At 55.6% G+C, this 27,267-nt stretch overlaps 1 protein-coding gene across 2 annotated transcripts in view; it reads left to right on the plus strand.

Annotated features, from left to right (window-relative positions):
• Positions 1-7,029: 7,029 nt before the first annotated feature.
• Positions 7,030-27,267, plus strand: part of SULT4A1 (sulfotransferase family 4A member 1) — a 33,514-nt gene continuing 13,276 nt past the window's right edge. For both annotated transcript variants that reach the window (XR_003140819.3, XM_025457098.3), the window contains exons 1-4: positions 7,030-7,251; positions 24,335-24,465; positions 25,678-25,758; positions 26,522-26,648. Coding sequence is in view for 1 of the 2 variants with exons in the window: in XM_025457098.3 (XP_025312883.1) it covers positions 7,083-7,251; positions 24,335-24,465; positions 25,678-25,758; positions 26,522-26,648 (508 nt within the window). In the remaining variant the exon portion in view is untranslated. The remainder of the gene's footprint in view (positions 7,252-24,334; positions 24,466-25,677; positions 25,759-26,521; positions 26,649-27,267) is intronic.

A 27,267-nucleotide genomic window follows, 5' to 3' on the forward strand; every position in this document is an offset into this window, starting at 1 on the left:
CCGGTTCTTTGGGGCTTTCCCTAGGGCCATCTTTGCCCCCATTGCTTTGTTTTGTGTCTTAGATGGAAAAAGATAATAGGCCTCTCCCATCTTCATCTTCATCCTCTTTTCCTGACAGCATGTTGCTAAATGTTTCTAGCTTATTTGATTGAATATCTCAGTGGCAGATAATACTCTGCTCTGAGCACTTCTTTTTGTCTTTATTATTTGTGGCTCCTGAGTCAGGGTCATGTCTTCACAACTTGTGGTTGCAGAGATTATTCACATGCATCACTCACAGTGCTTTACAGTTTATAAGTACTTCCCCGATTTCTCTCCTATTGAACTCTTAGACATTTTCTCATGTGGCTTTAAAATCTGACTGCAGGGGACGCCTGGGTGGCTCAGTGGTTGAGTGTCTGCCTTCGGCTCAGGGCGTGATCCCAGGATCCAGGATCGAGTCCCACATCGGGCTCCCTGCATGGAGCCTGCTTCTCCCTCTGCCTGTGTCTCTGCCTCTCTCTCTGTATCTCTCATGAATAAATAAATAAAATCTTAAAAAAAAAATCCGACTGCCTGTGGCTTTCTCCATTGATCCCAGCTCTGTGCTCTGGGCCAATGCACCCTGCCTACTCCCTCTGCCTGGGGACAGCCTGCCAGGGATAGAAGGGTAGAAGGGTAGAAGGGATAGAAGGATAAAAGAGGCTGCTCTTTTCTGCAGTGAATAGCCTGTGCCTTACCACCACTCATCAGGGACATCCCCAACCCAGACTTGCTGCGTGGTAAACTACAACCCCATACCCCTAGTTTGTTCAAGTCTCCCTAGGAGTATGGAGTCCAGTGCTGCCCCTGATATGATATGAGATGACCAGTACTGGACCTAAATTGCCTTTTACCTCTCACCTCCTGGTCACCTCCTCTATTAATGTAGTCTCAGAATGAATGGGCTTAGCCTGGGCAACTCCTGTGGGTTTCACTGAGCTACCATCCACCAACAGTGCTGTGTTCTCCCTTAAGCCTGGAGGTGGCTCAGCTGACAAAGCAGACAGCCCAGGAGCTGATCCAGGTCAGAGTTCCCTGGCTTATTACCCATACAGCCTTCCAGCATAGAGCCCCAGGGCATTACAGAGGAGAGGAGGGATCTAGGACTCTGAATTGAGGTCCACATGGGTCTAAGTCCCATCTCCACAATTGAGCATTAATGTAACCTAGCAAAATTCCCTCTCCTCTTAGAGTCTTGGGTCCCCCCTGCATAAAATGGAGATAACAGCATGTACCTCATGAAATATTTATTTGAGAAAAGTAAATGCTCCTTGTAGACTACATCATATGGTAGGAATTACTGCCCAGAAAGAGGAAGCAGGAAGTGAAATGCACTAACCTCACATCTGCTCTTTGTTAGGCACCAGACTAGGAGGACCACTGGGCCTCCTCTGAGCCTCACACCACCGCTGGGTGGGGAATAGTCCTGAGAAAACTCAGGGTAGTGGTGATGGGGCCCAGACCTGTGTGATATCAGAGCTCTATCATGCCATGGTCTCCCATCATCGGAGCTAAAGTCATGTGTCCACCACCATCCTCTTTCTCCCAATGTTCCAACCAAGGACCTCTTTGGGCCTTGGAGCCCTGACACAGTCATGGCTCTCATTCTCAATCCACCTTCCCAGGCTGACTGCAAACCCCTGCCCCATGCTGGCTTTCTGAGAGCCTGTTGTCTGCAGAGTGTATCCAGGTGCCTGAGGCAGATCCCTGCCCCAAGAAGCTCATATGCCTCTGTTGTTATTTCTGTGGAAATAATAGGGAATCTAACCCTTACAAGACCACTCACTCTACATGTTTCAAAGCCCATCATCTCAGTTCTCACAGCAACCCTGGGAGTTTGGAGATATACTCTGCAATTTATGGATGAGGAAATGGAGGTGCAAAACGGTTATGTTGATTGGTAAGTGGTAGAACTGGAAAGGCCCAAATCTGTGCTCCAGGAAACAGAGAGACCCCTCGATCATTACAGCTTCATTGTTCACCTGCTCTGTGATGCCAGGCAAGTTCTGTCCTTGATCAATTCCTCATTTCCTGTCTTTAAAATCAGAGATTGGACCAGCTGGTTTCTAAGGCGCCTGCAGCTCTGCTCTGAGCCCCAAACACATACAATACCACCATATTAGAGATGATTCCAGGAGGGGATTAACCACAGTGGAACTGAACCACTGTTCAGTGGTTTCTGAACTAGCTCTTCATGGGAGCCTAAAATTTGGGTTGGCAAACAAGTTATTCCAGGAGGGGACACTGTAGATGCAAACGCATACTGGGGGTGGCCTATGGTAAGTTAAACCCACAAGGAATCTGAGCTTCAGAGAGGTGAAGTGCTTTGTCTAAGGTTCCACAGCCAGTCAGTGGTGGGGGTAGCATTCAATCCCAGGTCAAGCTGTGATTCTGTTCTGTCTGAACATTAGAATGCTGAGTGGAAATACTGAGGAAGCCTTCTGCAGAAATTCTGATGTAACTGATCTTGACCTAGACGTCTGTCTGGGTAGGAGTGTGTTGGAGCCTGTAGTCCCTGGGCACTGGTGTCCTCACGGACCACTCCGTGGGTGTGACTACCTGCCTGAGCCAGCAATCTGTGCCTCAGACTTGCTTAATATCATCTGTGCCAAGCAGGCTGGTATGTGCCAATCTATGGCTGGGATTTCGTGATGCTAATGGGCTGACCTCTGCCCCAGCACTAAGTCCTGGTTACACTGGGCATCCCCAGGAAGATACCTCAACTCCTCTGGGCTTTGAATCCCACCCATAAATCTGATCTTGGATACTAACCTAACCAAGTATTTGGTGATGTTAAGAAACATTCATTATTTTTTAGCTGTGTTAATATATAGGGAACGTGGGTTTCAAAGAGTTTTTATCTTTTAGAGATCTCTACTGAAGTATTTCTGAATGAAATAATACGTGAGATTTGTTTCAAAATAATCTGGGGGGGGCTGAGCATTGATGAAATGTGGGTTGGTAACAGTTGACACTGGGTGATGAGTTCATAGAAATTGACTAAACTTTTTTCTAATTTCGTATATGTTTGATATTTCCATAATAAGTGAGCACTTAGCCTTAAAAATTATTAGCACAGACAAATGGAAAATATGCAACAAAACGGAACATATAACAAAGAAAACGAGGGTCGTGGGGAGTCGTGGTTATCCAGCCTCTCAGACCGGGAGGGCAGTAGGATCGGGGAACCGTGCGCGTTCAGCACCGCGGACAGCAACCCGCGGCCGTTCCCCTCCGCTTGGGCAGCTTAGGGATCCCGGGCTTGAGGCCTGGTGCGTCCACCTTGGTTAGGAGGGGTCTGCGCAGGACAGAGGGCCACCCGGCCTCCTACACCCCTCCAGAGGTGGGGTCTTCACTACTCATGGGGTAGACCAGGCCTTGCTGGTCTCGCAAGAAATTTCTGATTTTCTCCTTAAGGATACCTTTGTCAAAAATCAATCGATCATCTATGTATGGGTCTATTTCTGAGCTCTCTATCCTGCTGCATGTATCTATATGTCTGTGCTTATGTCAATCCCATGCTCTTTTGATTCATAGTCTTAAGGTTAAAAGCTTTGTAGTAAGTCCTGATAACAAGTACTGTGAGCCTTACAACTTTACTATTCACTTTCAAAATTGTTTTGACTATTTCTAGGTTCTTTACTTTTCCATATAGATTATACTTATTTTTTTATTTTTTTAAGATTTTATTTATTCATGAGAGACACACAGAGAGAGGCCGAAATATAGGCAGAGGGAGAAGCAGGCTCCCCACAGGGAGCGCAATATAGAACTCGATCCCAGAACCGCAGGATCACCGGCTTGTCAATTCTTACAAGTGAGCCCATTGGAGTTTTGCCTGGGACTGTACAGACCCTATAGATAACTCTGAGTAGAATGGGCATCCTACAATGTTGAGACTTCCAATCCACGAACAGGGTATATGTCTCCATTTCCTTAGATTCTCTTTAATTTCTCTTGTCAATGTTTTGTAGCTTCTGTTATATAAATTTTGCACATATTTTCTTAGATATATTCCTAAGCCCTTTAATGTTATCTGATGTTATTGCAAATGATATTTTTTAAATTTCAATTTTTAAAAATGTAAATTTCCAACCGTTTGTTGATAGTATGTAGAAACGGAATTGATTTTTGTTTTTTGGCCTTGTAGCATGTGATCTCACTAAACTCACTTATTAATTTTAGTAGATTTTGGGGTAGAATTCCCCAGGATTTTCTATTTTAAGGGTTTTTCTTCAGATTTTTATTCTTAAAAAATCTGAACCTATAGAAAAATTTTGAGAAGTCATACAACTGAAGTAAGCAGAATAACACACTCCCTTATCCCCCACTGTGTCTGCACCCTAATCCCCAGAACCTATGAATATGTTACATGTCAAAGGGAATTAAGGTTGCAGTTGGAATTATACAGTAGCTGGTTGGCTGACCTTAATATAGATTATCCGGGATTGTTGGGTAGGTCCAATGTAATTACAAGGGTCCTTAAAAGTGGAAGAGGACACAAAAAAAGAGTCAGTGTCAGCTTAATAGAATGAGAGCGAGACTATACCTGCCATTGCTGGCCTTGTAGACCGTGAAAGGGGCCACAAGCCAAGGAGTGCCAGGGGCTAGAGGCTAGAAAAGGCAAGACTGTGAATACATCCCTAGAGACTCCAGAAAGAAGTGTGTAGCTTTGGGGACTCCTTGATTTTAGCATAGTGACACCCTCACTAGATGTCTGGCCTACAGAACTATAAGACAATAAACTTTTGTCTGAAGTCACTGAGTTTGTGATAATTTATTACAACAGTAATAGAAAACTAACAAAACAACAAACATACACCATCACCAGCATACACACACACACATACACATACACACGAGCATGTGCACTTTTTTATTGCTATTTAGTAAATATTTTCACTGTATAAATATATGACAATTCATCCAGTGTACCACTGATGGACATTTGAGCTGTTTCCTATTTTTGTCTAGTGAATACAGAGTTTTCCTAATTTGGCCTTTCAGGCTAGCCCGTTTCCTCTTGAACTATCCCATCATTTTTTGACATTTAATATTTTGCCCAACACGATGTTTTAGGCTCATTTTGTACTTTTTCCCCTCCAGCCCTAGAATTGGCCTTTTTTTTTTTCTTCTCAAGAAAGCCCAGTTCCTTTTGGTGGGGAAGTGTTTAGGAACCAAGATCTGGGCACTGGGTGTGCCTAGTTATAACTGGAATACCAGTACCTAAGGGCCTTTGCAGCAAAGAAATAGGTATTTTTTAAAATAACAAATTCATGTCAATACCTCAGATTCCAACCCAAGACCATCTCCCTTGCCTTCTCCAGTAGTGAGAGCCCTCTCATCTGAAACATCAGGACATTTTCATTCATTTGCCTATTTCCTCCAGCCTTTGGCTAGCTGTCTGTGTCATTACCTAATTGTTCTTAATGTCTCGGGTGCTTGGATTGTCCTCCTTCATTTTGGTAAAGACACCCACAAGCCTCCAGAGCTGGGGTTAATTGCTCTTTCCTCCCTCCGTCCAACATGTACACATGGCCTATGCCTCCCAGATCGTGTGTGTGTGTGTGTGTGTCTCTCTTTTTTAAAGAAGATTTTAATTATTGATTCATGAGAGACAGAGAGGCAGCGACACAGGCAGAGGGAGAAGCAGGCTCCCTGCGGGGAGCCCGATGTAGGACTCGATCCCAGGACTCCGGGATCACGACCTGTTCCAAAGGCAGATGTTCAACCACTGAGCCCTCCAGGTGCCGCTGCGTGTGTCTCTCTTGCTAGACTGCAAGTGTCTCATTCCAGAGCAAGGAGACAGAGCACGTAGGTCCTGCCCACCTCATTTACTCAGGATTCTTGCTGGTGTAGTTATCTGTGTCCACCAGCCCAGCTATAGAACCTAGGGGTAGAGTTTATTATTCCCTTTCCAGCGTCCAGGACATCTAGACGCCGAGAATCAGACCAGGACCCCACTGTTTTCATCCTTCTGTTCCCCAGCACCAGGCATGTGGTAGGCGCTCAACACACGCCTGTTGAGTGAATAACTGGATGAGGGGTTAAACTAAAACCTCTTTAGAATTCGGTTGCTCTCAAATTGCAGCATGAAAAAGAAGTACCTTATTAAATGCAGTTTTGGGGGCGCTATCCCCAGAGAGCCTGTCTCCTGAGGTCCAGGGTCGGCCCTGGAATCTGCAATTAACACCCCCCGGCTCCCGCCCGCAGGAGGCCACGAAGCGTGTTGTTCACGCACCCGTCACCACCTGAGACTATCTTGGTTCTTGGCAAATGTCGGCTCCGAGAGGGCCGGGCTTCTGCCTGGTGGTACCTCGGGAACCTGGGCCGGTGCCCGGGCCGGATCGGGTCCCTGAATATTCGTGGGGTGAATCTTTAAGGTCACTGGCAGGGGGAGTGTTTGCAGGCCTGTGTCGAGCACTTGCTGAGTGATGGGGTCAGCGGGGTGATGGACGAACGCGCGGTGGAGGGGATGTGGGGTACCGGCGGGGAGGTCGAGGCGGCGGGGCCTGGGCCATCCGAGGAGGGTAAGGGCACGCAGGGGCGGCGAGGCCTGGGCGGCCCACCACGTCACGTCTGCGGAGGGCAGCCGGCGCGCGGCGGGCGGGGCCATGACGTCACACCGCGGAGAGCCGCCGGGGCGGGGCGCGGATGCGGACGGCGCCGTGACGTCACGCCTGCGGGGCGCCGCGCGCGGCGGCTGGGGCGGGGCGGGGGGGGGGGTCGGGCGGCGCCGTGACGTCACGCATGCGGAGCGCCGCGCAGCGGCTGGGGCGGAGGTGCGGGTGGCGCCGTGACGTCACGGCTGCGGAGCGCCGGGCGGCGGCTGGGCGGGGCGGAGGTGCGGGCGGCGCCGTGACGTCACGCCTGCGGAGCGCCGGGCGGCGGCTGGGCGGGGCGGAGGTGCGGGCGGCGCCGTGACGTCACGCCTGCGGAGCGCCGCTCGGCGGCTGGCGGCGGGCGCGGGCGCGGGCGCGGGCGCGGGCGCGGGCGGGGCGCGGGCGCGGGGCGGGCCGGGAGCGGGCGGCGCGGCTCCGGGGCCGGGCGGCGGCGGCGGCATGGCGGAGAGCGAGGCCGAGACCCCCAGCACCCCGGGCGAGTTCGAGAGCAAGTACTTCGAGTTCCACGGCGTGCGGCTGCCGCCCTTCTGCCGCGGGAAGATGGAGGAGATCGCCAACTTCCCGGTGCGGCCCAGCGACGTGTGGATCGTCACCTACCCCAAGTCCGGTGAGCCCCGCGCCGACCCCACCCGCCCTGCTCTGCGGCGCGCCGGCGCGGGGGCTGCCCGGCCGGGCGCGGGGAGGGCGGGGGCCGGAGCTCCACGGGGCGGGGGGGTCGGCCGGCATTTGGGGAAACCGAGGCCGGAGACCTTGCGAGGTGGGCCCCCGGGGATGCAGCCCGTGTGCCTGGAGCGGCCAGGGGGACAGGCCCGGGCGGCCACCGCTCCGCTGCCTCCCCTGCCCCCGGGCGGGCTGTGTGACCTTGGACAGCCACGCAGCCTCTCTGTTCCGGGCCCGCTTCAGCCTCGGGTGCGCGCAAAGTGCGGTGATGGTTTGGGAAGGGGCTTGAGATGGGCGTCGGGGCCCTCGTCCTGTGCGTGGGCTCGGGTGGGGGATGGGCCCGCCGTGCTCCGAGTGCACGCCCGGTGTTGCCTTGTTTCGGCGCCGGCTCCGCAGGCTCCGCACGCCGGTGTCGTCAGGCAGGACCCAGGGCGTTCCTGTTTCCCGGCGTTACCTGACCTCAGATCATGACAGCCGCGAGGGAAGGGAAGGGAAGGGACGGGACGGTCGGTCATCTTCCCTTTCCAGTCTAGGCGGTGCGGCTCAGAGACGGCCGGCGGCTTGCCCAAGGTCACACAGCTGGAGCTGGGAACCGGCAGAGCTGCGCTTTAGAACCAGGCCGGTCTGCCCGGGACTTGGTGTCAGAGATCATTATGTAGTGTCTCTTCTGAGGTTCGCAGGGAAAAGAGGCAGCTTCCCCGTTCTCGGTCACAGCTGAGGGTTTCCCCTGTTGCCACTGTGTTGCAGAAGGAGGGAGACACCTGAATCCAGGCCGTGCAGCGTGTCCACAGCCTGGGCCAGAAGGTGGCCAGCCTGGAGGTCATGTGGGATCAGCAGCCGTGCAGCTTGCTGGGCGAGCTGTATGCGTGGCTCTCAGCTGGAAGAGCTGTTGCAGGGTCCCAGACCCCTGAGGGGGAGGCCTGATTCTCTGAGGAAGGCTGGGGAAGGGGCCAGCAGTGCTGGGGAGGGTGGGGAATCGCGTTGGGGCGGGGAGGGGGGGAGCTTGAAGATCTGGAAATGCTGCCAGGCTGTCCTTGGGAAGGGGGAAGGGGAGAAGGTGCACCCAGGACGCGTGCCATGGCCAGGGGCTTTCCTTCTGCTGCAGCCCCACAGCCCCATGGGTATGGGGCTCAGCGTTTTTCCCACTTCAGAGCCCCATATAACATACAGCTGAAAGACCACCACCCCCACCGGGGGGTGGGGCTGTACTTGGACCCCCACCTTAAACGTGGGAGCAATAAAGACTAAAAGTCATCTCATGTCAGTTTAGGACAGGGTTTGCCTCCAGATGAATTGTGAAAAACTTGGTTTGGCCACAGATTTAGGACCCTTGAATTGCAGATGAGGGATGGAGGTTTTGGCGTTCCTTTCCTCCATTTTACGAAGTTAAGAAGCTGGAGGGGGAGGAGGCACAGGCCAGGAGGCTCACTTGGAACGCTGTGTACTTGGGGCTTGTGGGGGATGCTCTAGAGGGACCCTGGCTCTGCAGGGACATTTCTGGCTGTTTTGATGGGGAATGCGGTTGTTAAAGAAGTTTTCTGGGGGACCCAAACTCAAATCATGTTTGTCACTGAATCTTTCAAGGACAGACAAAAGCACATGCTAGACTTTTTAATAAGAAGACAAAACAGGGCCCTTTCCCTTGGTGACAGAAAACCCAGTGGTGGTCTTGAGCCCCTGGTGCTTTGTGTGAGATCCCTACACGCAGAGCCCTAGAGAGCCACCTCTTTAAAACTTAGAAAAAATTTGAAGCCCTTCATGGCCTTTCCAGGCTCTTACCAGTGCCTCCAAAGGCTTTCATTCTCCCCGCCCCGCTGTTCGTGAAGTTTGTTACATGGAATGATCGGGGTGTGTGTGTGTGTGTGTGTGTGTGTGTGTGTAAAAACCAGTCCCCAAAGTCGGCCATGAAGATTTTTCTCTCGACCAGAGAAAAGGGCCCTGGAAGTCATTGCCAGTGGCCTCCGGTAGCAGGAAGAGCTGGTTCCAGCAAGCCCTTGCCCTTGGGCTAGGCCGAGCCTTGGCATCCTCTGCCGTGAAATTTGCAGCTTAAATTGCGCAGTCGCTGAGCCCTTGGGTCTTGGGGGCCATTTTCTTGAACACAGGCCGGTAGCAGCTTGGGATGGACCCGAATGCTTTGGGAGTAGGTGAGCAGCCGCTTATGGAGTCCTGTATGCCAAGTACCCTGCCACCCCTTGGGGCCGTGGTTTCCACTGGGGCAGGGGAGGCCACTGTACCATCTTTGGAGGAAGTGGGATGATGCATGAGCGCCCCTCCCCGTGCCAGGTGCATGGTAAGCATAAGGAAGGGTCCTGTCATTCATGCTGGCCTCTGCTCCCTGGCACCCATTGTGTCCAGATGCTTTTCTAGGTGCTGGGGTTGCAGGGAGAAGTCCTGTCTGCTGCCTGCCTGCCCTCAGTGAGCTCACCCTCTGCTGGGGGACAGCGGGGTGGTTGGTGCCAGAATCGGGACAAGTAGCCAGGGCTAGCAGAGGCCCCTGAGGGAGCCCACGGGGCCCCTTGGGTTCTCAGTGCCCAAGTCTGGGAGGTCGGAATGGCCTTGCAAGCGGCCAGAGCTGGAAGGGCTTGTAGAGCCCCGTGTCTCCTCCTGCCCCCTGGCTGATGGGAACAGGGGTTCACAGCTCTGGGGGATTTCTGGTGGTAGTTAGATCCTGTTTTTTCCCTCAACACCCACCACACTCTAGGAGCGTTTCTGTGTTCCTGACATTTCAGTTTAGGTGACAGGTTAGGTCAGTAGCCTCCAGCCACGTGTGGCTTTTAAATTCAATGAATCGAGATGAAGTAAAAGTAGAAATTCAGTTCCTCAGCAGCACTTGTCATGTCTCAGGTGCCCGGTCACCGCATGTAGCCTGTGGCTGTCATATTAGACTACAGGGATGTTAGAAGCTTCCATCGTGGCCAGTTCTCTGGGATGGCACCAGTTCAAACCGTGGTCCAGATACTGGGAGGCACTGTGCCTTCTGAGGAGGCCTGTTCTATCTCTGTCCTTGTCTGTCATCGTTCACCTTATTGCTCTTTGATCCCAAGATGGTTGTGTTAAATCTGGTCATCTGTGGAAACATCTAGCAGCTGTCCGTGCTGGGCGGCAGTGAGCACTGCTGTTGGTTTTGTCAGCAGGTTCCCGGTTCCCTGAAGTCATGGAGCATCAGCTTTGGGATATGCTCTTTGGCTGAGCCAGAGCGCCCGCTTCCTGATGTTGTTTTCATTTTGGTTCCAACCAGCTCTGAAGGGCATCCACATTCTCCTGTCACTGACTCGGAGGGAAGAAGTGAATCACCGCTGGGGGGTAAGAGCACCGGGCTCCCAGTTCTGGCCCTGTCGCCGTGTGACCTCAGTTTGCCCACGAAGAATGAGGGGATTGGACCTGATGGATGCATCTAAGTCTGAACTTTTAAGACAGCTTGGGATGGGGAGGCTGGCGGGGGAGACCCGCAGGTCCCAGGCTACGTGGATGACATCATTTTCTTTATATGCACATGTCACCAAGCCTAGGAAAGGCAGGTTGGGGAGTGTTGTGAATGTGGTGACACTCTCTTCAAGGAGCTGACAGCGACATTAGGAAGCCGGGCTCCTGATGCTGAAAGCTAACTGACGTGTCAGGGTGGGGTGGTTATTCTCAGGGTCAAGTCAGAGGCTCAAGAAGGAGCATCACTGGAGGACTGCATGGAGGAGGTGGCCTGGGGCTGGGCGGGATTACCAAATACAGCTACAGTCCCAGTGTCTACCTCTTTTGAGCCTCAGAGTGAGCCTGTGTTCTTGTGATTGTCTCTTTTTTGTAGATGGATACAGTCCAGTGAGGGGCGAGGAGGGGAAGAGGTGGAACCGGCATCTGAGTGTGCAGTTTTTACCTGTTGATGGTGGAGGTGATCGAGCCCCAGAGAGTGGGAGGAGAGATAGTGGCGATGGGCGCCCAGGTGTGTCCCAGGTGTTCACGTATGGCATCTCCTATCATTTTCCCACAGCCTGGGGAGAAGGCCCTTCACGGCCTCGGTGCGTGGACCAGGAGGCAGGCTAGGACACGTTGGGGGGCCTGTCTCCACTGAGAGCTCACGTTCATTCCAGGATCAGCGTGCCGGCCCCTGCCCTTCAGCTTCACCGCTCAGGGTGACTAGTGCTCTTCAGCACGGCAGTTGGTGGCCTGCGTCCCGGAGAGCCGGGCAGGGGTTCGAAGGGCGAGGCCTTGCTCCCCAGCAGCTGTGCCCTTCCTCTTTCCTTTCCCCCTGCTCCTTCCCTTTGCTCCTCTCCTGCCGCCTCCATGTAAGCAGGACACTGGGGATGGGGATGGGGAGGAGGGTGGCACGTCCAGGTTCCTGGGTTGGCGAGGGGGACCTCTCTCCTTACCGCTGCGTGGGCCTGGTAGAGCGGCCCCCAGGGCTCTGGAGAGAGAAAGGAGGAGGGGCGCCTTGACTCCTGTGGAATAGGAGGAGACTCCCAGAGCCCCACACCCCCTCCCCCGCCCCCAGCTCCAGGGCCCCATCCTCATTCCCCACTGCGCCTTCCTCCTCAGCTCTGACGACTTCTCCTGCCTCTCCTCCCACACGCACTTTGTTATCCACTTTGTTACCCGGTCTGCTTATTTGTCCCCTCCCTGTCCCCACTGATGAGGAGCTGGGGCTCACAGGGCCGGGCCTTTCTGGTGGTTAAAGCAGTAATTAGATCCTGGTTTTTCTGCAGCGCTCCACTATTGAGAGTATTTCTGTGTTTCTGACATTTCAGCTCAGGTGACAGGTTAGACTGCGCCGCCCACGTCAGTAGCCTCCAGCCACATGTGGCTTTTTAAATTCAATGAATCGAGATGAAGCAAAAGTAGAAATTCAGTTCCTCAGGAGCACTTGCCGTATCCCAGGTGCCCGGTCACTGCATGTAGCCCGTGGCTGTCCTGTTGGACCGCACCTAGTGGGCTCTCAGGTGTGCCTGCCCCCCTCCACCCCTGCTCCCATCTTGGGATCCTCCCTCTCTCACCTGGAACATCGTCTGGCCTCCCCCCTTCAGTCTACCTCTCACTCTGTAGCTGAAGTGACCTCTTAGAAACAAACCTGATCCTGGTTGCTCCCTCATTAGACATCTTCGCTGACTCTTCTTTGCTTCAGGCAACGATAAGCTCCGTAGCCTGTTCTCCTGGGACCTGGACTCCTCACCTGCCAGGCCCGTGGAACCGTCGGAAGGCACCAGGTTCTTTCTTTCTTTCTTGCCTTTGCTCCTGTGTCTGGTGTACTCTTCCCCTCCCCGTCCCTCTCCTCCTTCCCCTTCCCTCTGATCCTGATGAGGACTTCTCACCTTCATGGTGCTACTCATCTGTTAAGTGTGGGACCAGCTGTCCTCCTTCCTGGGTCCCCCTCCTTGTGTCGTTCAGCACTCTAGAGGAGTCGCCCTGTTGTCTTCTGGCTTACATCATTCCTGATGAAAAGTTTGGTTATAATTCCTTGTTCCTTTGTGGAGTGGGTCTCTTTTCTTCTGAGTGCCTTCAAGATTTTCTCTTTTGATTTTCAGCACTTTGAATATGATATATCCAGATATCTATTTTTTGGTTGGGGGGCTGATAACTTCTGCTTGGGGTTCTCTGAGCCTTGTGGATCTGCAGTTTGTTACCTTTCATTATTTTGGAAAAATTCTCAGCTATTAGCTCCTCAGATATTTCTTCTGTCTTGTTCTCTCTCTTTCCTTCTGAGATTCCAGTTACGTATGTGTGAGATAGATATTGTCCCATAGCTCTTGGATGTTTTTTCATTCTTTCTCTTTGGGAAAATTTCCGTTGACCATTCTTTCGGTTGACTGATTTTTTTCCTCCACTGTGTCAGATCTATGAGGTCAAGTCTGTGAGCCATTCAGAAGCATTCTATGTTTCTGTTTCTGTGTTTTGATTTTTCCTCTGGCTTTTTCACTTTTAGTTTCCAAGTCGTTGCCAAAATATCTTATCTGTTCAAGCATGGTGTCCACCTTTTCTGTGAAGTCTTTTAGCATGTTAAACAGACTTATTTTAAATTCTCAGAGTCTGATTCTTTTGATTGATTTGTCTCTTGACATGAGATTGATTCCTTTTTCTTCAGTCTTTTTAAAAGGAGTATACTTTTTGATTGAATGCTGGACACAGTGTTCTGACTCTGGAGACAAAGGTCAGTTGTATTTATGCTTGGAAATGGGCCTGCCTTTTTCTGCCACACCGTTAGCATTGGAGGGGAGTCAGTCTGGTATGAGTTGGGCTGTATTTGGGTTCTACTGCTGCTCTGGTCACTTGAATGACCTACTCGTCTTAATTCCTATAGCATCACCTTGTGCTTAGCATGGGGCTTTTCTGGAGGTTCTTTCCCTGTTGTTCCTGATCCCCACACCCTTGTCCTTCCCCCAGGGGTAAACTATTGTTACTTGTTGCTCTGATTTGCTGGCTTACAGAGGAAGGATTTTGAGAGGGATGTGCTCTGTCATCTGGTCCAGCTGCAGCCTTAGAGTTTCAGGCTTAGGCAGGTTCTGAGCTCCTGGGTTTTGGTGGAGCTCTCAGAGATCCCGCAACTGCCACCACCCCGGCAGCAGCCAACTCAGCCTTGATGGTGGATCTTGCACAGGAGAGTTTTACTTCTCTCTTGCAGTATTTAGGGGTCTCTGATAGAGCCCCGGGGATGGTTTCTGCTCCCCACTGAGGGCAGAGGTATTTTTCTTTAACCCATTCAAAAGCCACATTGGTTCTTCAGCTGGGGCTCTTGGGGCAACAGGATTGGCTCTTCTTCCTCCAGTGTCTTAAAGCATTTTTCCCAGAGAGAGAGAAGGACCCTGGCACGGTTCCCCTTTTCCTGCAGCCCTAGCACGGAGGCACTCTGTCTCCAGCCTGCCAGCCCTCGTCCTTGTGAGAACCAGACCTGAGTGTGTTTGATGCCAGCCCTCTCCTTGTGTCTGGCTCTGCAAGCTCACAGTTTAGTCTTTGCAGTTAGTAGTTTACCTGAATTCTTCTTTCCCACTTGCAAGGAGCCTTGCGTCTCTGCCTGACCATCTGGAGGGCCTGTCTTTCAGGATTTTCTGCTTCTTGGTGGTCCTGCAGCTTTAGCTGTCTGATGGACTTGGAGTCAGGGGAGGATCTTGTCCATCTAGTCTTTCCTTGTTAGTGTAGAGCCATGCTTCTCCCAGTTCCCTGTACCCTGGGGGAAGCGGCACCACTTCCTTGTGTCTTGACAGTCAGATGAGGCAGTAGGCAGGCCTGCAGCTTCTGGAACATCAGGTGGTGTGCTGTATCACATGATCTCTGCTGTTAGTAGGGAGCGAGGACCCTGCACAGGCTTATGGAGGGCATAAAGGTTAGCAAAGGGGGTGTTGGGATGTGGAACCTCCCCAGGGCATGCTTTGCAGAGTTACGGAGTTTTCTGGGAGCCAAATAAGTCATTTCCAGAAGGAGTAGAAAGCCAGAGACCCCAGGTTGGGCTTGTGTGTGTTCTGTGGTGCACAGCTAGCTCTCAGGAGGCCTGGCTCAGCCTGAAATGAGCCAGGGCATCCTGAGCCTGCACTCCCCACCCGCCGGTGACAGGGCAGTGGACTGGGCCATGGCTGTTTGTCTTTCTCAAGCCTCAGAGCAGGACCAGGAGGTGTGAGCATTTCCTGTATCTGTGCCGGGTGCCATAGCTTCACTGGGAAGGAGGCCCACTTGCAGGTGAGGAAGGCCCACTTGCAGGTGAGGAAGTGAAGGCCTGGGCCGGCCTAAGGAGAAGCCGGCCCAGGTGCTGGCAGTAGAGCCCCTGGCTCTGGGCGGGCTGGCTCCCAGGGCCATGTGTTGGGTACAAACCTACTCCACCTCCATGGTCAGCCCCACGGTCACCACCACTGATGCCTTCGGCAGCAGACATCACGACATGCAATCCACGTGGTGGTCCTCACCATGCCGCTGGGGAGACAGGCCTAGAGGGGCTCAGGGCTCATTCTTGCTCAGCATCCGGGTGTTAGGGAGTGGCCGAGCCAGGATTTCAGACACAACGTCTATAAGCCCGTGCCCCAGGGGCGTGCCTTTGGTTGGTCTGCCTCTCCCCCGAGGGGGCGTGCTCCAGTCCCGGAGAGCCTGAAGCAGGGGTTGAATGGAGAAGTGAGGTGGGAGGTGGTCTCAGGAGTGGTGCCCTCGTGGGTCCTGGGGCTCTGCCTGCGGGGGGCTCCAGAGAGGGTGCAGATATGGCCCAGGGGCTCTCTTGAGGGGAGGAGGCCAGTGCTCTCTGGCCAGTCCTGTCTCTCAGCAGGTGAGGGTGCTTGGGGCCTTGGCTCCTGGCACTTCCCTCTGAGTGGGAAGCGAGAGCCTTCTTGTGTGGGGCCCGTCTGCTTGAGCTGCAGGTGATGACGTCCAGGGTGGCTGGGGTGGGCGGCTGGGCACTGAGAGGGTCTGTTGCAGGCAGGGCGGCTTACAGCCACCTGGCCTGAGTCTCGGTTTTGGGGGAGGCCGTCACCCTTTTTGCATCCTGCTCCTGGACGTGGGGGTGATGTGCCTTGTCTCGCAGAGCGGTTGGAGGGTTGAATGTGGTAATGTGCCTGTAGCGCCCTGCTTGGGCCTAGTACTTTGTTAGGCCCTGTTTTCTTTGTCCCTCTTTCGTGTCAGCTCCACCTGGAACATCTTGGGTTTGTTGCTGCGTGAAAGACCCTCTGGACTCAGTGCCTTGAAACAAGACTGTTACTATAGCCTGCTGTAGTGTCTGCTGTCGCTGGTCTCGGCCAAACCCCCACGCGCCTGCGGGTCAAGTGGAGGCTTCAGGCCTGGCTGGGCTGAGCGGGGCAGCTCTGCTCCAGGTGTCTCTCCTCGTGCTGCGACGTGTGGGCTAGCCAGGGAATGTCCCCCTCTCGGTGGCGGCAGAAGTATGCAGAGTTCTGTGGCTTTGCCTCTTGCTTGGCCACAGCGAGCCACTGATTGTGCCCAGCATCAGAGAGAGGCGCTGCCTTCTTCAGGAGGAGCTGTGAGGCCACATGGCAGAGTGTGGGTGGGGCATGGTGGAGAACGGGGGCTCCCACTGCTGTCCACCATAGTGTCCCCTATGATTCACTGGCTTGTCCCGTCCTGAGGGTCCTTTGTCAGAGGATACTTTTTAAGAGGAGCCTCCCCTGACTTTGCTGGGCCCTCATAGGAGGTGGGGCCTCTCCCTCGTGGGTGGAGCCGCAGCATCTGCCTGGTGGACTGGCACCCTCTTGGGAGGGGTTTGTGTGTAGGGGCCTGGACTTGTGTCAACATCTGTGATCCCAGGAACTCAAAGCCCAGGAGAGTTTCCTGCTTGGAGCTTGAGGGCCAGAGGTGTGGTGGCCGTGTCAGGCCCGCCAGACTTGAAGGAAGAGCTCGGCTGGAGGTCTGGGCCCCAGATCCTAGGGGCCTCATCAGACAGGGACTGTGGGAAGCCAGGGCTGTCAGGTGTGCTACAGACACCTTGTCATCTCAGTGGGGGTGTGTGTGTGTGTGCTGTGTCCAGCAGGGGCACAGATGCTGGCATGGGGAGCTCTGTGGGCCGAGAAGCTAAGTTCCCTCAGTGGTGGGGGGCAGTCCCAGCTGCTTCCTCCCTCTGCCTCAGCCTCATTCCATCCCCAGCTGTGGGGGCTTCAGGGTGAGAGCTGAGGCCTGGAAGTGAGAACACGTGGCTCAGAGCCTTGGTTTTGCTGCCTATTTGCTTTGTAAGCTTTGGAGGAGTGTATGTATATTGTATGTGTATGTGTGTTTATCTGTAACGTGTATGTGTGCAGTGTTTGTATACATATGTGTTATCTTTGTGTGTGGTATGTGTGTTGTATATAGTGTATATGTGTTGTGTGTGTGTCATGTGTTTGGTGTGTATGACTGTGGTATGTGTGGTGTGAATGTGGTGTGTGTGTCATGTAAGTGTGTGATGTGTATGAAGGTGTGTGTGTGTATTGTATGTATAAGTCTGGTGTGTGTGTCACGTATGTGTGTGGTGTGTATGAATGTGTGGCATGTGGTATATATGTCATTTGTGTGTGTGTGTATGGTGTTTATGGCTCTGCGTGGTGTGTGTGTGATGCGTATATGTGTGCAGCGTGTATGAGTGACGGTGTATAGAGTGTGGTGTGTATCGTGTGTGTGTGGTGTGTATGAATGTGTGTGGTGTGCGGGGTGCCATATGTATATGTGGTGGCGTGTATGAGTGTGTGTGTGTGGTGTGTGTGAGGAAGCACTGGGTTCTGGGGTCCAAGCTGAGGGGCTGGGTTCTGGGTTCCTGGCCTGCTGGCGTCTGCGACCTGGGGCAGTTCACCTCTGCGCTGGTTCTTCGCGTGTGAAATCTGATGGTGGTGGTCACCGAGGGGCTTGTGACAGTCGAATGAGGACATGGCTGAGTTGCTGTGACTGTGCCTGGGACGCTGAGCACCATTCCCACTGTTGCTAAGGTAACACCGGGCACCTGTGTGAGCCACGGAGTGCTTCTGGTCTCGCATTGTACCCGTTGCAGCCGAGGGACTGGGCTGCATCTGTCTGGGGCACGCTGTCCCCTCATGTGTCTGGAGGTTCCCGTGAGAGCTGAGAGGGCACATGTGAAGGCTCCCAGGAGGGGCGACAGGAGCTTACCTGGCTGTGAATCATCCCTGTGCTCTCTCTTCTGGGCAGGAGCATCCTGGGGGCCGTCTCAGCTTGTGTGGGGACAGCCTGGGGCGGGGCCTGGGAGCACCTTGGTCCTGGGTGGCCCGGGCCCACTCTGGGGTACAGCTTCAGATGCTTGGCTGTCGGTGTTCCTGGACAGTCCCAGCTGTAACACGTCACTGTCCGGTGACTCCAGACCATGGCACATTGATGGGGGGGTGCCCATTGAACACGTGAGCTCATGTCTGCTTCCTCTTAAGACCTCACTGTGTGATGATCAAGGAGGCGAAAGGTCTGAAACCCTCAGAGGAGAAGAGGCAGGGACTTGGGGTGCCGGATGCCCGTGGACCCCACGATCGGATGCGGTGGACGAATGTCACTGACTTAGCAGGTGGAGGGTCGAGACACGGGAGGCAGGAGGGCCGCAGGGGTGCATGAACTGTTTCCAGCTGCGGGGCTCCAGCAGCGGGGGGCACCGGACAGCTGAGGGGTGGCAGCTGCGGGGGGGACACAGCACCGGGATGTGGATTCGGGGATGTCGAGCACAGACAGCTGTAGGCTGGGATGCAGTGCCATATCGGAAGTAGGGTTCAGGGGCAAGCTGCATCCTTGTGAGAGAAGTGCTGCTTGGCTCCCGGGAGGCAGGTGCTCCCCCAGGGCAGCGAGCCGAGGCTGTAGCAGTGCCATGCCCCTGGGAGTGTGCTGCCATGGACACGGGAGGCCCCCCAGATGGCTGCGTCTGGGGGCTCATCCTACCTGCAGACGGACTCAAGGCACCGGGTCTTCAAGTCTCCAAAACGAGGGACAGAGACCTGCAAACTCAAAAGGTGGAAAGGGAGCTCGGAGGAATCCAGGGCGACGTACAAACGGAGGAAAACCTAGGAGGGCAGTCCCCCTGCCCCCCTGTACTCCTGCGTCTCTGGAGCCGCCTCGGAGAGTGAAGACAGACGTGCCTCCCCGAGGATAGACGGGAGCCAGGGCACATCTTGACAGAGCCTGGATTGAGAGTTCGGGCGTGGAAGGTCTGACAACCCCGTGCTGAGGTTTGGATGGGCAGGTGGGGAGATATCTCCCGAAGTAAAAGAAAAGTCTTTATGGAATGAGGGCAGACAGGGGCAGAGACAAGAAAATCGGAAGATCTCGGGGTTCCGAGAAGAGAACAGAGTAGGAGGAGAGAACGTTTAGGGACCCAGGGTGTCCAGAACCCGAGGGCAGGAGCTAGGGAGCCCCCCTCCCTCAGTGCCTGGCATGACAGACAGACGGACAGATGGGAGGAGGAGCATGGAGCCCGCTCCTGGGAAGCCTCTGGGCTCCAGAGGCCAGGCCGCCGTCGAGGACCGGGGAGCGGGCGCCCAGACTTCTCAGCACTGGCAGCCGGGAGTCGGGACGCGGTTCTGGGGCCCAGGCTCTCCAGCCCTGAATTCTCTGCGCAGCCGAACAGCCGGGCACAGCCAGGTGGACGCCGATGCTCGTCCTGGTCAGGCCCGTGCTTGGGACACAGCGAGAGGGTGGGCTCCGCAGCGCGTGGGAGACCCCAGCGGGGAGCTCAGGGAGTGGCCGCATCCAGCCCGAGGAGACCCCGGGTCACCCGTGGGACTGAGAGCATCCAGAGGCCTTGCTGCAGCCCGGGACAGGATTGCGAGTGGCCACAAGGCAAACGAAGCAAGCAGACGAGCGGTGATTTACTCTAGGAGAATGAAGTCTTGGCCGAGAAGGTAAGTGCCATCGCTGTGTGGACTACCGTGGAGCAGAACACGCGGTAAACGCCCAGGTAAGACCACGCTCCTGCTGGGCCCACGCCGGGAGGAGGGAAGCTCGTGTGAGTGAACCTGGCCAAGTCCTTGTCTTCCTCTGTTGAAAATCAGTAGCCTGTGGAAACCGTGTAAATTGTGAAAGAATGGGCAGCCCCGGTGGCTCAGTGGTTTAGCGCCACCTTCAGCCCAGGATGTGATCCCGGGGTCCCCGGATCGAGTGCCATGTCTGGCTCCATGCGTGGAGCCTGCTTCTCCCTCTGCCTGTCTCTGCCTCTTTCTCTCCCTCTCTCTTTGTGTCTCTCTCTATGTGTCTGAATAAATAGATAAATAAAATCTTTAAAAAAAAAAAAAAGATTGTGAAAGATCTAAGCACATCAGAAAATTGAGGGTAAGAGAAGAATCAACCAGCGGTTTGCTCTGCGCGGGATTGGGGGTGGGGAGGAGAACTGGGTTTTCCGTTCCTCGCCCGCTAGTGCTCTGTGAGTTTTTAAACAAGTATGTGTGTGACTTTCTTTAGTAAACGATAACAGTGAAAATAAAAGAATGCCACAGGGTTTCAGCCCCAGGATCCTGGTGGTTTGGGGCCCAGTTCCGATTGGTCCTGGCCTTGGAGGAGTGAGTGGTTCCTTCTGCCCCCAGCATTCTGGTGGGAATTTTGATGGGCTCTCCCCCCTTGTGGTGAGGCAGGACTGATTTTTGGGGAGTTCCACCCAGAATGCCACTGGCTTCCGAGGGGTCTGGACCCAGCATCCCAGGGTCAGAACACACTGCCCCTGCCCGTGGGAGCAGGGATCTGGCTGGAGTCCCCAGAAGCACTTCCGGAAAGGATCATGTCCAGTGGATTTGGAAAGCGCGAGGCGTTATTCCCCCAGGAAGGCAGCGCTGCCCTGCCGCCCTCCCGGGCCCAGGTTTGAAAGCCTGGCTCTCCTCTGCCTCACCTTGGGTTTGCTGGCAGTCAGGCTGGCTCCTGCTGCTGGGTTCCTCCTGCACCCGCCTCCCCCACTGGCCTCCCGCTGCCGTGGGACAGTTGGGGGTGCCGGGTCCCACCTCACCCCCACTTGCTTGGCTCAGTGGCTGCAGGAGTGGAGGGCCTTCTGGCCTGGATGCAGCCCCTGCAGCACCTCCTCACCCCCGTTTCCCTGCAGGCTACGTGGTGGGTTCACACGGGGCTGGCTTTTCTGCCCTTATGTCCACTGGGCATGCTCAGCGGCCCCCGGGGGTGGGGGGCAGGGGGGGACTTCCACACTTGGGTCCCCCACTCCAGAGGAGCACTCCCCTTCCCAGCTCAGTGACTTCAGGCTAGTAACCTAAACTCTGAGATTCTGTGGCCTTATTGGTGTAAGGGGTGCTCCTAAACGCTCCTCCTGACTTGTGCAGGAGCTGCCCCCCATGTCACGTGTTGGCTCAGGACGTGGCTTTGACACGAAGGGCCTGACGGCTTGTGTCCCTTGTTGGGATGAGGGTGGGCTGGGTTGGCAGGAGGCTGTGCTGTGTCCTCAAGTGTGGGTAGTTCTGGTAAATGGAGCCTGTCACGGCGTTAGGAGCTCGGAGAGATTCTCATTTGTATTGAGCCTCTTTGGCTTGGAGCAGGTCACTTCGTTGGCCCTGTGCTCAACAGCCTGTGAAGAAGGGGGGAGCATTGCCACATGTTCTGGTGGGGGAGCAGGGACCCCCAGGGCCAGCCCTTGGTGCAGGCTTGTTAAATGAATAAAGGGGAGGGTGGGGGTTACCCCTTGAATGGCCACCAGATCCTAAGTGAGGACTTTGACCTAATTGCCATGTAGGAGACACATGGCTCCACTGAGTGGGGGTGTCCCAACAGCTGGGCAGGGAGCTGGGGTGCCCAGGGTGGGAAGGGCTCAGACAGGGGAAGGCTGACTGGGTGCTGAGGATGTGTGGAAGTTGCAGGAGGTCACAGACACAAGCACGCACGACCAGTCCTTTTTCCCAGGTGGGGTGGGGAAGACTCTAGAGTCTCATTCAGTCGTCAGGCCCATGGGCTTCCGAGCACCTACCACGTTAGGATTGTGACGTGAGTATGGTCAATAGAGTAATGGCCTCCAGACATGTCCACGTCCTAATGCTCCAACCTGTGAGTATTTCACCTTTTGTGCTGAGGAGGCTGGAGGCTGCGTTCGGATGGGAGGTTATCCTGGGTGTGCTCACAGGGGTTCCTGCCAGAGGAGGAAGGTGACAGGGCGATCAGTGTGGCTACAGCTGCAGGCAAGACAAGGAATTGCCCCTGCAGCCTCCGGAGGGGAGCAGTGGTGCCCACACCCTGATTTGAGCCCCATGTGGCCTGTGTTGGCCTCTGGCCTCCAGAGCTGTGGGGTGGTAGCTGTTGTTGGAAGCCGCAGCAGCCATAAGCATCAAGACGCCTTCTCTGTCCTCAAAAGCTCATGCCCAGTGCATCAAATGCAGTAAGACAAGAGGCAGGGGGTGTGGTTGGGGGGGCACAGATGAGACGGGGTGCCTGGGAAGGCTTCTGGGAGCTGCAGCTCCAAGATCACGTCCAAGTTGGAGGCAGGAGGGCGGCCTGTTGAAGGCTTGGGCCACGGGGTGCTGAGTTCTGGGGGAGATGGGAGACCCGGCCACAGCCCAGAGTGCCAGAGGGGTGGAGAGAGAGGAGGGGGCCGAGAGCCTCTGGGACACGGCAGATGGAGGGGTCGCCGCAGCCAAGGATGCCAGGAGAGGGGCCAGCTGGGCTCATGTTGTCATCTGGGGCACCGCCAGGGTGGTGGCAGTGGACGTGGAGAGGAGAGGCCCACGGGGAGAGGCATGGGTGCAGCTGGCACCTGGTGCAGACCCCGTGGACAGCGCAGCCTGTGTTTGGTCTTCGGTTATGGTGACCCACCAGTGTCATTGTCATCATCATCTCTGGCTGGTTTTTTCCTGTGAACATGTTGTCACATCTTGCCAGCTGGCTTCCGCCCTGGAGAGGCCAGGGGCTGCTCGCCGTACTGGTCCTGTGTGCCCCGTTGGCTGCCCGGAGGCAAGAGGCACGCAGCAGGCCCTCCAGTAGCTTATGCTGAAGGCTGGGGAAGGCCAGGCCGAGTTGCTTGAGCAGGAAGTGGACGTGCTGGACGGGGCCGGTGGGGACAGGCCAGTGGGGAGGCCAGGGGAGAGCTTCCATGGGCTCTAACGAGGCTGGTCTTCCGGCGTAGGTACTTAATGGAGATGAGGATGGGGCTTGTGGAATTGATACGTCGATGTGAGATGATGTTAATGTGCAGGGCGTCTGTCTGGGGCATTGCCTGTGGGGGCAGGGAGCACTAGAAATAGGTCCTGAGGATGTCGCCAGACAGGCCAGGGACTCTGCCCACACACTGATTTCGGGGGGCATGGGCTCCCCAGTGCAGGTGCCCTGGGCTGTTGGGTGAATGGACCTCCCCAGGAGGAATAGGGTGGAAGCCACACACTGGCCGTGTGACCTGGGGCACAGCTTGGCCTCGGGCTTCTCATCTGTAAATGGGGGTGATCACAGTCTCCACCTTTCAGGCTGGTGGGAGGATCCTGTGGGTAACAGGTAAAGTTATTTCTGTTTGAATTTTAAAAACCATCACACTATTTTCTTCAGTGCCTTTGCTCCAAAGCTGCTTCCTCCAGGAAGTTTTCCTGGATCAAGTTATCTTCTTCTGATTACTCAGCACCCAAGGTTTGCTTCAGAAAACAGGAACTGAGCACAGCCACATGCTGGCTCTCCCGGTACAGCAAAGAACCAAGCTTTACGGTAGGAGAGTGGGAGCCTGTAAAGGAATGTGCAGCTGTTCCTGGCCAGTTGGCGTGGGGGGCGGGGAGTCCTCACCTGAAGGGCCGTGGGAGGGAGGAAGGGCCTGCAGGCCGTGGGGAAGACCTTACTCTGAGGAGACGTGAGGCCGCTGCGGATGGTCGTCGTGGACGAGGGATGCCAGCTAATGCCGTCTGACGCCCATGTTGGAATGGTGGATCTGCTTTGTTGAAACCAGACTGACAGGTGGGGGGAGCTGGGCCGAAGCAGAGAACTATGGGAGGCTCTCACTGCGCGGTCTGGGATGGAAGGGCCAGCTCTGCATTCACCTTGACGGCAGATCCAGAGGTTGCTGAGGTGTAGACCCAATCAGGGCACACGTAGGCTGGCCGTTTGTTGCAAGGGCAGGCCTGGTCCCGGTGGGGCAAGGGGTGGCGGGTGCTCCTGGGCGGACAGCTGGGTGGAGGGTGGAGCTGGCTTTTCGGGGGACGCAGTATGAGGCCCTCTGGGGAGCGCAAGCAGCCAGGAGAGCAGGGGTCTGAGGCAGTGTTTGGGGCAGTCGGTGTTTCAGGGTGGGGAGATGAGGAACTACGGACAGACCAGTATCCTTGGAGTAAAAGGACCAAAGTCTTGAGGAAGAGGCACTAGCCTGCCGTAGCTGTTTCTCCCAGAGGTCAGGTGGGGTGATGATGGGATAGCCCTGGGCTCACTGGTGACCTGGAGCTGAAAGCCTGGGCAGAGTGGGGTCTGCACACAGGGCCCAGCAGAGGTACCAGGAGCCACCTTCCTCCCAGGGGTGACACTCTTGGTGGGGTGTCCCACCTGTCCCTGGGCTGTCCTACTCAGCAGGGCTCTGGTGGCACTTGGTGGCTGGCCAGGTGTGTGATCAACCTACGCGTCTTCAGGCCCGATTCTGGGGCAGCAGGTGCTGCCTAGAGAGCGGGGCTGGCCGTTGGGCTTCCTCTGAGCACCGCTCCCTGGGGCTTCTCTCCCTTCAGGCACAAGCTTGCTGCAGGAGGTGGTCTACTTGGTGAGCCAGGGGGCCGACCCTGATGAAATCGGCTTGATGAACATTGATGAGCAGCTCCCGGTCTTGGAGTACCCGCAGCCGGGCCTGGACATCATCAAGGTACCTCTCTGGGCCAGCGGCACCCAGCCCTGGGGATCCCCTGGGGACCCTGAGTGATGATTGCTCCTGCACAGGGGCCCACAGGCGGAGGGAGGGCAGAGAGCTCCCAGTGACAGCCAGGTGAGAGACCTATAGGCCTGAAGCCCTTGGCAGTGACCCTAAGATTGGAACAGTGGGTGATGTGGGTGACTTGGCGGTACAAAGGAGGCTCCCCACTGTGGCTCACCCCATCTGTCGTGGGAGCTGAGGAGGGTGCGTTTGCATCCAGCATTTGGTATCAGGAATGGGATAAACATTATCCCGAAGGGCTGTCCATCCTGGTGCTCAGATGCAGCTGGGATCGTCCCCACCCCCTTCCTATCCTTGTCACCTCGAAGCTCAGGCCTCATTTCCCACGTGGACTGCCTGTCCATTCCCTCACTAGGTGAGCATTCTGATGTAGAGCTCTGAGAGCGCCTCTGCCCCCGTTTCACTGCTCTCAGTATCCAGTCCAGAGGCTGTCTACACGTCTCTGCCTGCACCCCAGCCTCCAGTGTTCGTCCAGCTGCATCTGGGTGTTTGCACCCCAGTGTGTACCTCCAACCTGTGCTGATGCATCTGTGGAGCCCTTCGGTAGATCCTTGCTGGGCACCCAGCAGGGCGCTGCCCTTGGCACTGGGGTGCAGCCGAGGACAAAACTGACAATGTTGTGTCGTGACCCTCAGAGAACTTGCGTTCTGGGGAGGGAGACCAGCAGGGGAGGAAGAGCAAGAAGCCGTGGTTACATGGTGGTCAGCACTGTGTGGGGACCAACGTGGGACAGGACACAGGACGGCAGGCCTCCCTGGGGGCCAGCTGAGTACGGTCCTCAAAGGCTGGGCAGGCGAGCTGGGGCAGGGGCAGCAGTGCGCGTGGGCCTGGCACGTTCCAGGAGCAGCAGGAAGACCCAACGCTGATGTGACTGAGTTATTAGCGGTGCTGCTGTGCGCCTCGGCCTCCTTTGCTGCCCTTCACGGTCTGGGCAGACCCCCTGAGCAGACCCCCATGACCGTGACTGGTTGGCTCATGCTCCGTGTGCCCAGGGACGGACTATGTCCTGTTCAGTCTGGAGGGCAGCCAGATCTCGGGTGAGAAGTTTCTCAGGTGGAGTGCGGGTCTTGACCCTTAGAAAGGCCCTGAGATAAGTGAGCAGCTGCATGTCCTCTGAATGCCTCTCCCTCTGACCCTTTGCAGGAGCTGACGTCTCCCCGCCTCATCAAAAGCCACCTTCCCTACCGCTTCCTGCCCTCTGATCTCCACAACGGTGATTCTAAGGTAACCCCACTCCCCACCCCCCTTTGGCAGAGCTCCCGACAGGCAGAGCCAGCCCAGCGGTGCTCTGGGCAACCGTCCTGAGCTCCTCGAGGCACAGGTGTGTGGAGACCCAGCAGAGGCCGTCCCTGAGCTTATATGGCCTTTTGTCCATGTTTCCTTTTAAAAAAAAAAAGAATTTATTTATTTATCTATCTACCTACCTACCTATTTATTTGAGAGCGAGGCAGAGACACAGGCAGAGGGAGAAGCAGGCTCCACACAGGGAGCCTGATGTGGGACACAATCCTGGGACCCGGGGCCACGCCCTGAGCCAAAGGCAGACGCTCAACCCCTGAGCCACCTGGGCGTCCCTTGTCCATGTTTCTAATTTGGGTTTTTCCTTACAGTCGAACTTGGGCTTGACTAGCCTTAGTCCAGCGTCTGCTCCTGTGTTAGCCTGAGGCCCCAGCGCTGCTTTCATGGTCTCTGGTTCTTCTCATTTTCTCAGCGTGATGAGGCCTCTAATTCTCATCACCGATGTCAGGACCGGCCTGTTTCTGTGTCCCACTCATTGTAAAGTCGTGGTGTAGGACAGAAATGTAGTAACACACTCAGGCACGGTTCTACCAGATGCTGTTACACGGAGGAGGGTGAGCCTCTGCTGGAGCCGAGGCTGTGCACATCTGGGGCTGACCTGGGGGCTGACCTCGGGGCTGGAGGTGGGTCGTCCGTTCAGAGTGGGTTGGAGGAGCAGCCCCTGAGCCGTCCCTCTGTCCCGCCACAGGTCATATACATGGCTCGGAACCCCAAGGACCTGGTGGTGTCCTACTACCAGTTCCACCGCTCCCTGCGGACCATGAGCTACCGAGGCACCTTCCAGGAGTTCTGCCGGCGATTTATGAACGACAAGCGTAAGTGTCTCAGGCTGCGCGGACGGCTCCTTCACTGAACCCCTGTGTGTCCTTGCACTTTGCCCACATTCCCCACAAGTCCTGTGATGACCACGCAGGTTGGGCCTGTTTTCCCGCTGTCGGGTGGAGGAGCAGGGCTGCGGGGTGACTGGGAAGCTCGTCAAGAGTCGTGGCCAGGGTGCAGCAGAGCGGGCGTCCAAGTCGGAAGCCCTTCTCTCTCATCTGCATCATTGGGGTCCTGAAACGTTCCCCAGTTAGAAGCATTCCTCTTCCTGCCTGGATTTCGGACAGTAAAAGCAGAGGCCTGGATAACTCTGTTCTTGGTGACAGAGGCCCGGAGACGTGGCCCCCAGCCCCGGGCTGAATGATGGGCGAGGTGTGCTTTGGGTGAGGGGCCAGGCAGTGATCTGCAGCAGATGCGGGGCGGGGAGGCAGCTTGCCAGGGCCCTTCTGCATCTCCCCTCCTCGGGGCAGGAAGAGACCGGGTCACACCCACTGCACAGCGGCCTTGGTGGTGAGGTCAGCAGCCCCTGCCCGAGGTGGCTCCCCTGCTGCCATCCGTGGCTTCTCCAGGCACCCTTCCAGGACCCACAAGTGGGAGTTCAGTGGGGGCTTGCAC

This window comes from Canis lupus, chromosome 10 (genome assembly GCF_003254725.2).
Source record: "Canis lupus dingo isolate Sandy chromosome 10, ASM325472v2, whole genome shotgun sequence".
Lineage (NCBI taxonomy): Eukaryota > Metazoa > Chordata > Mammalia > Carnivora > Canidae > Canis > Canis lupus.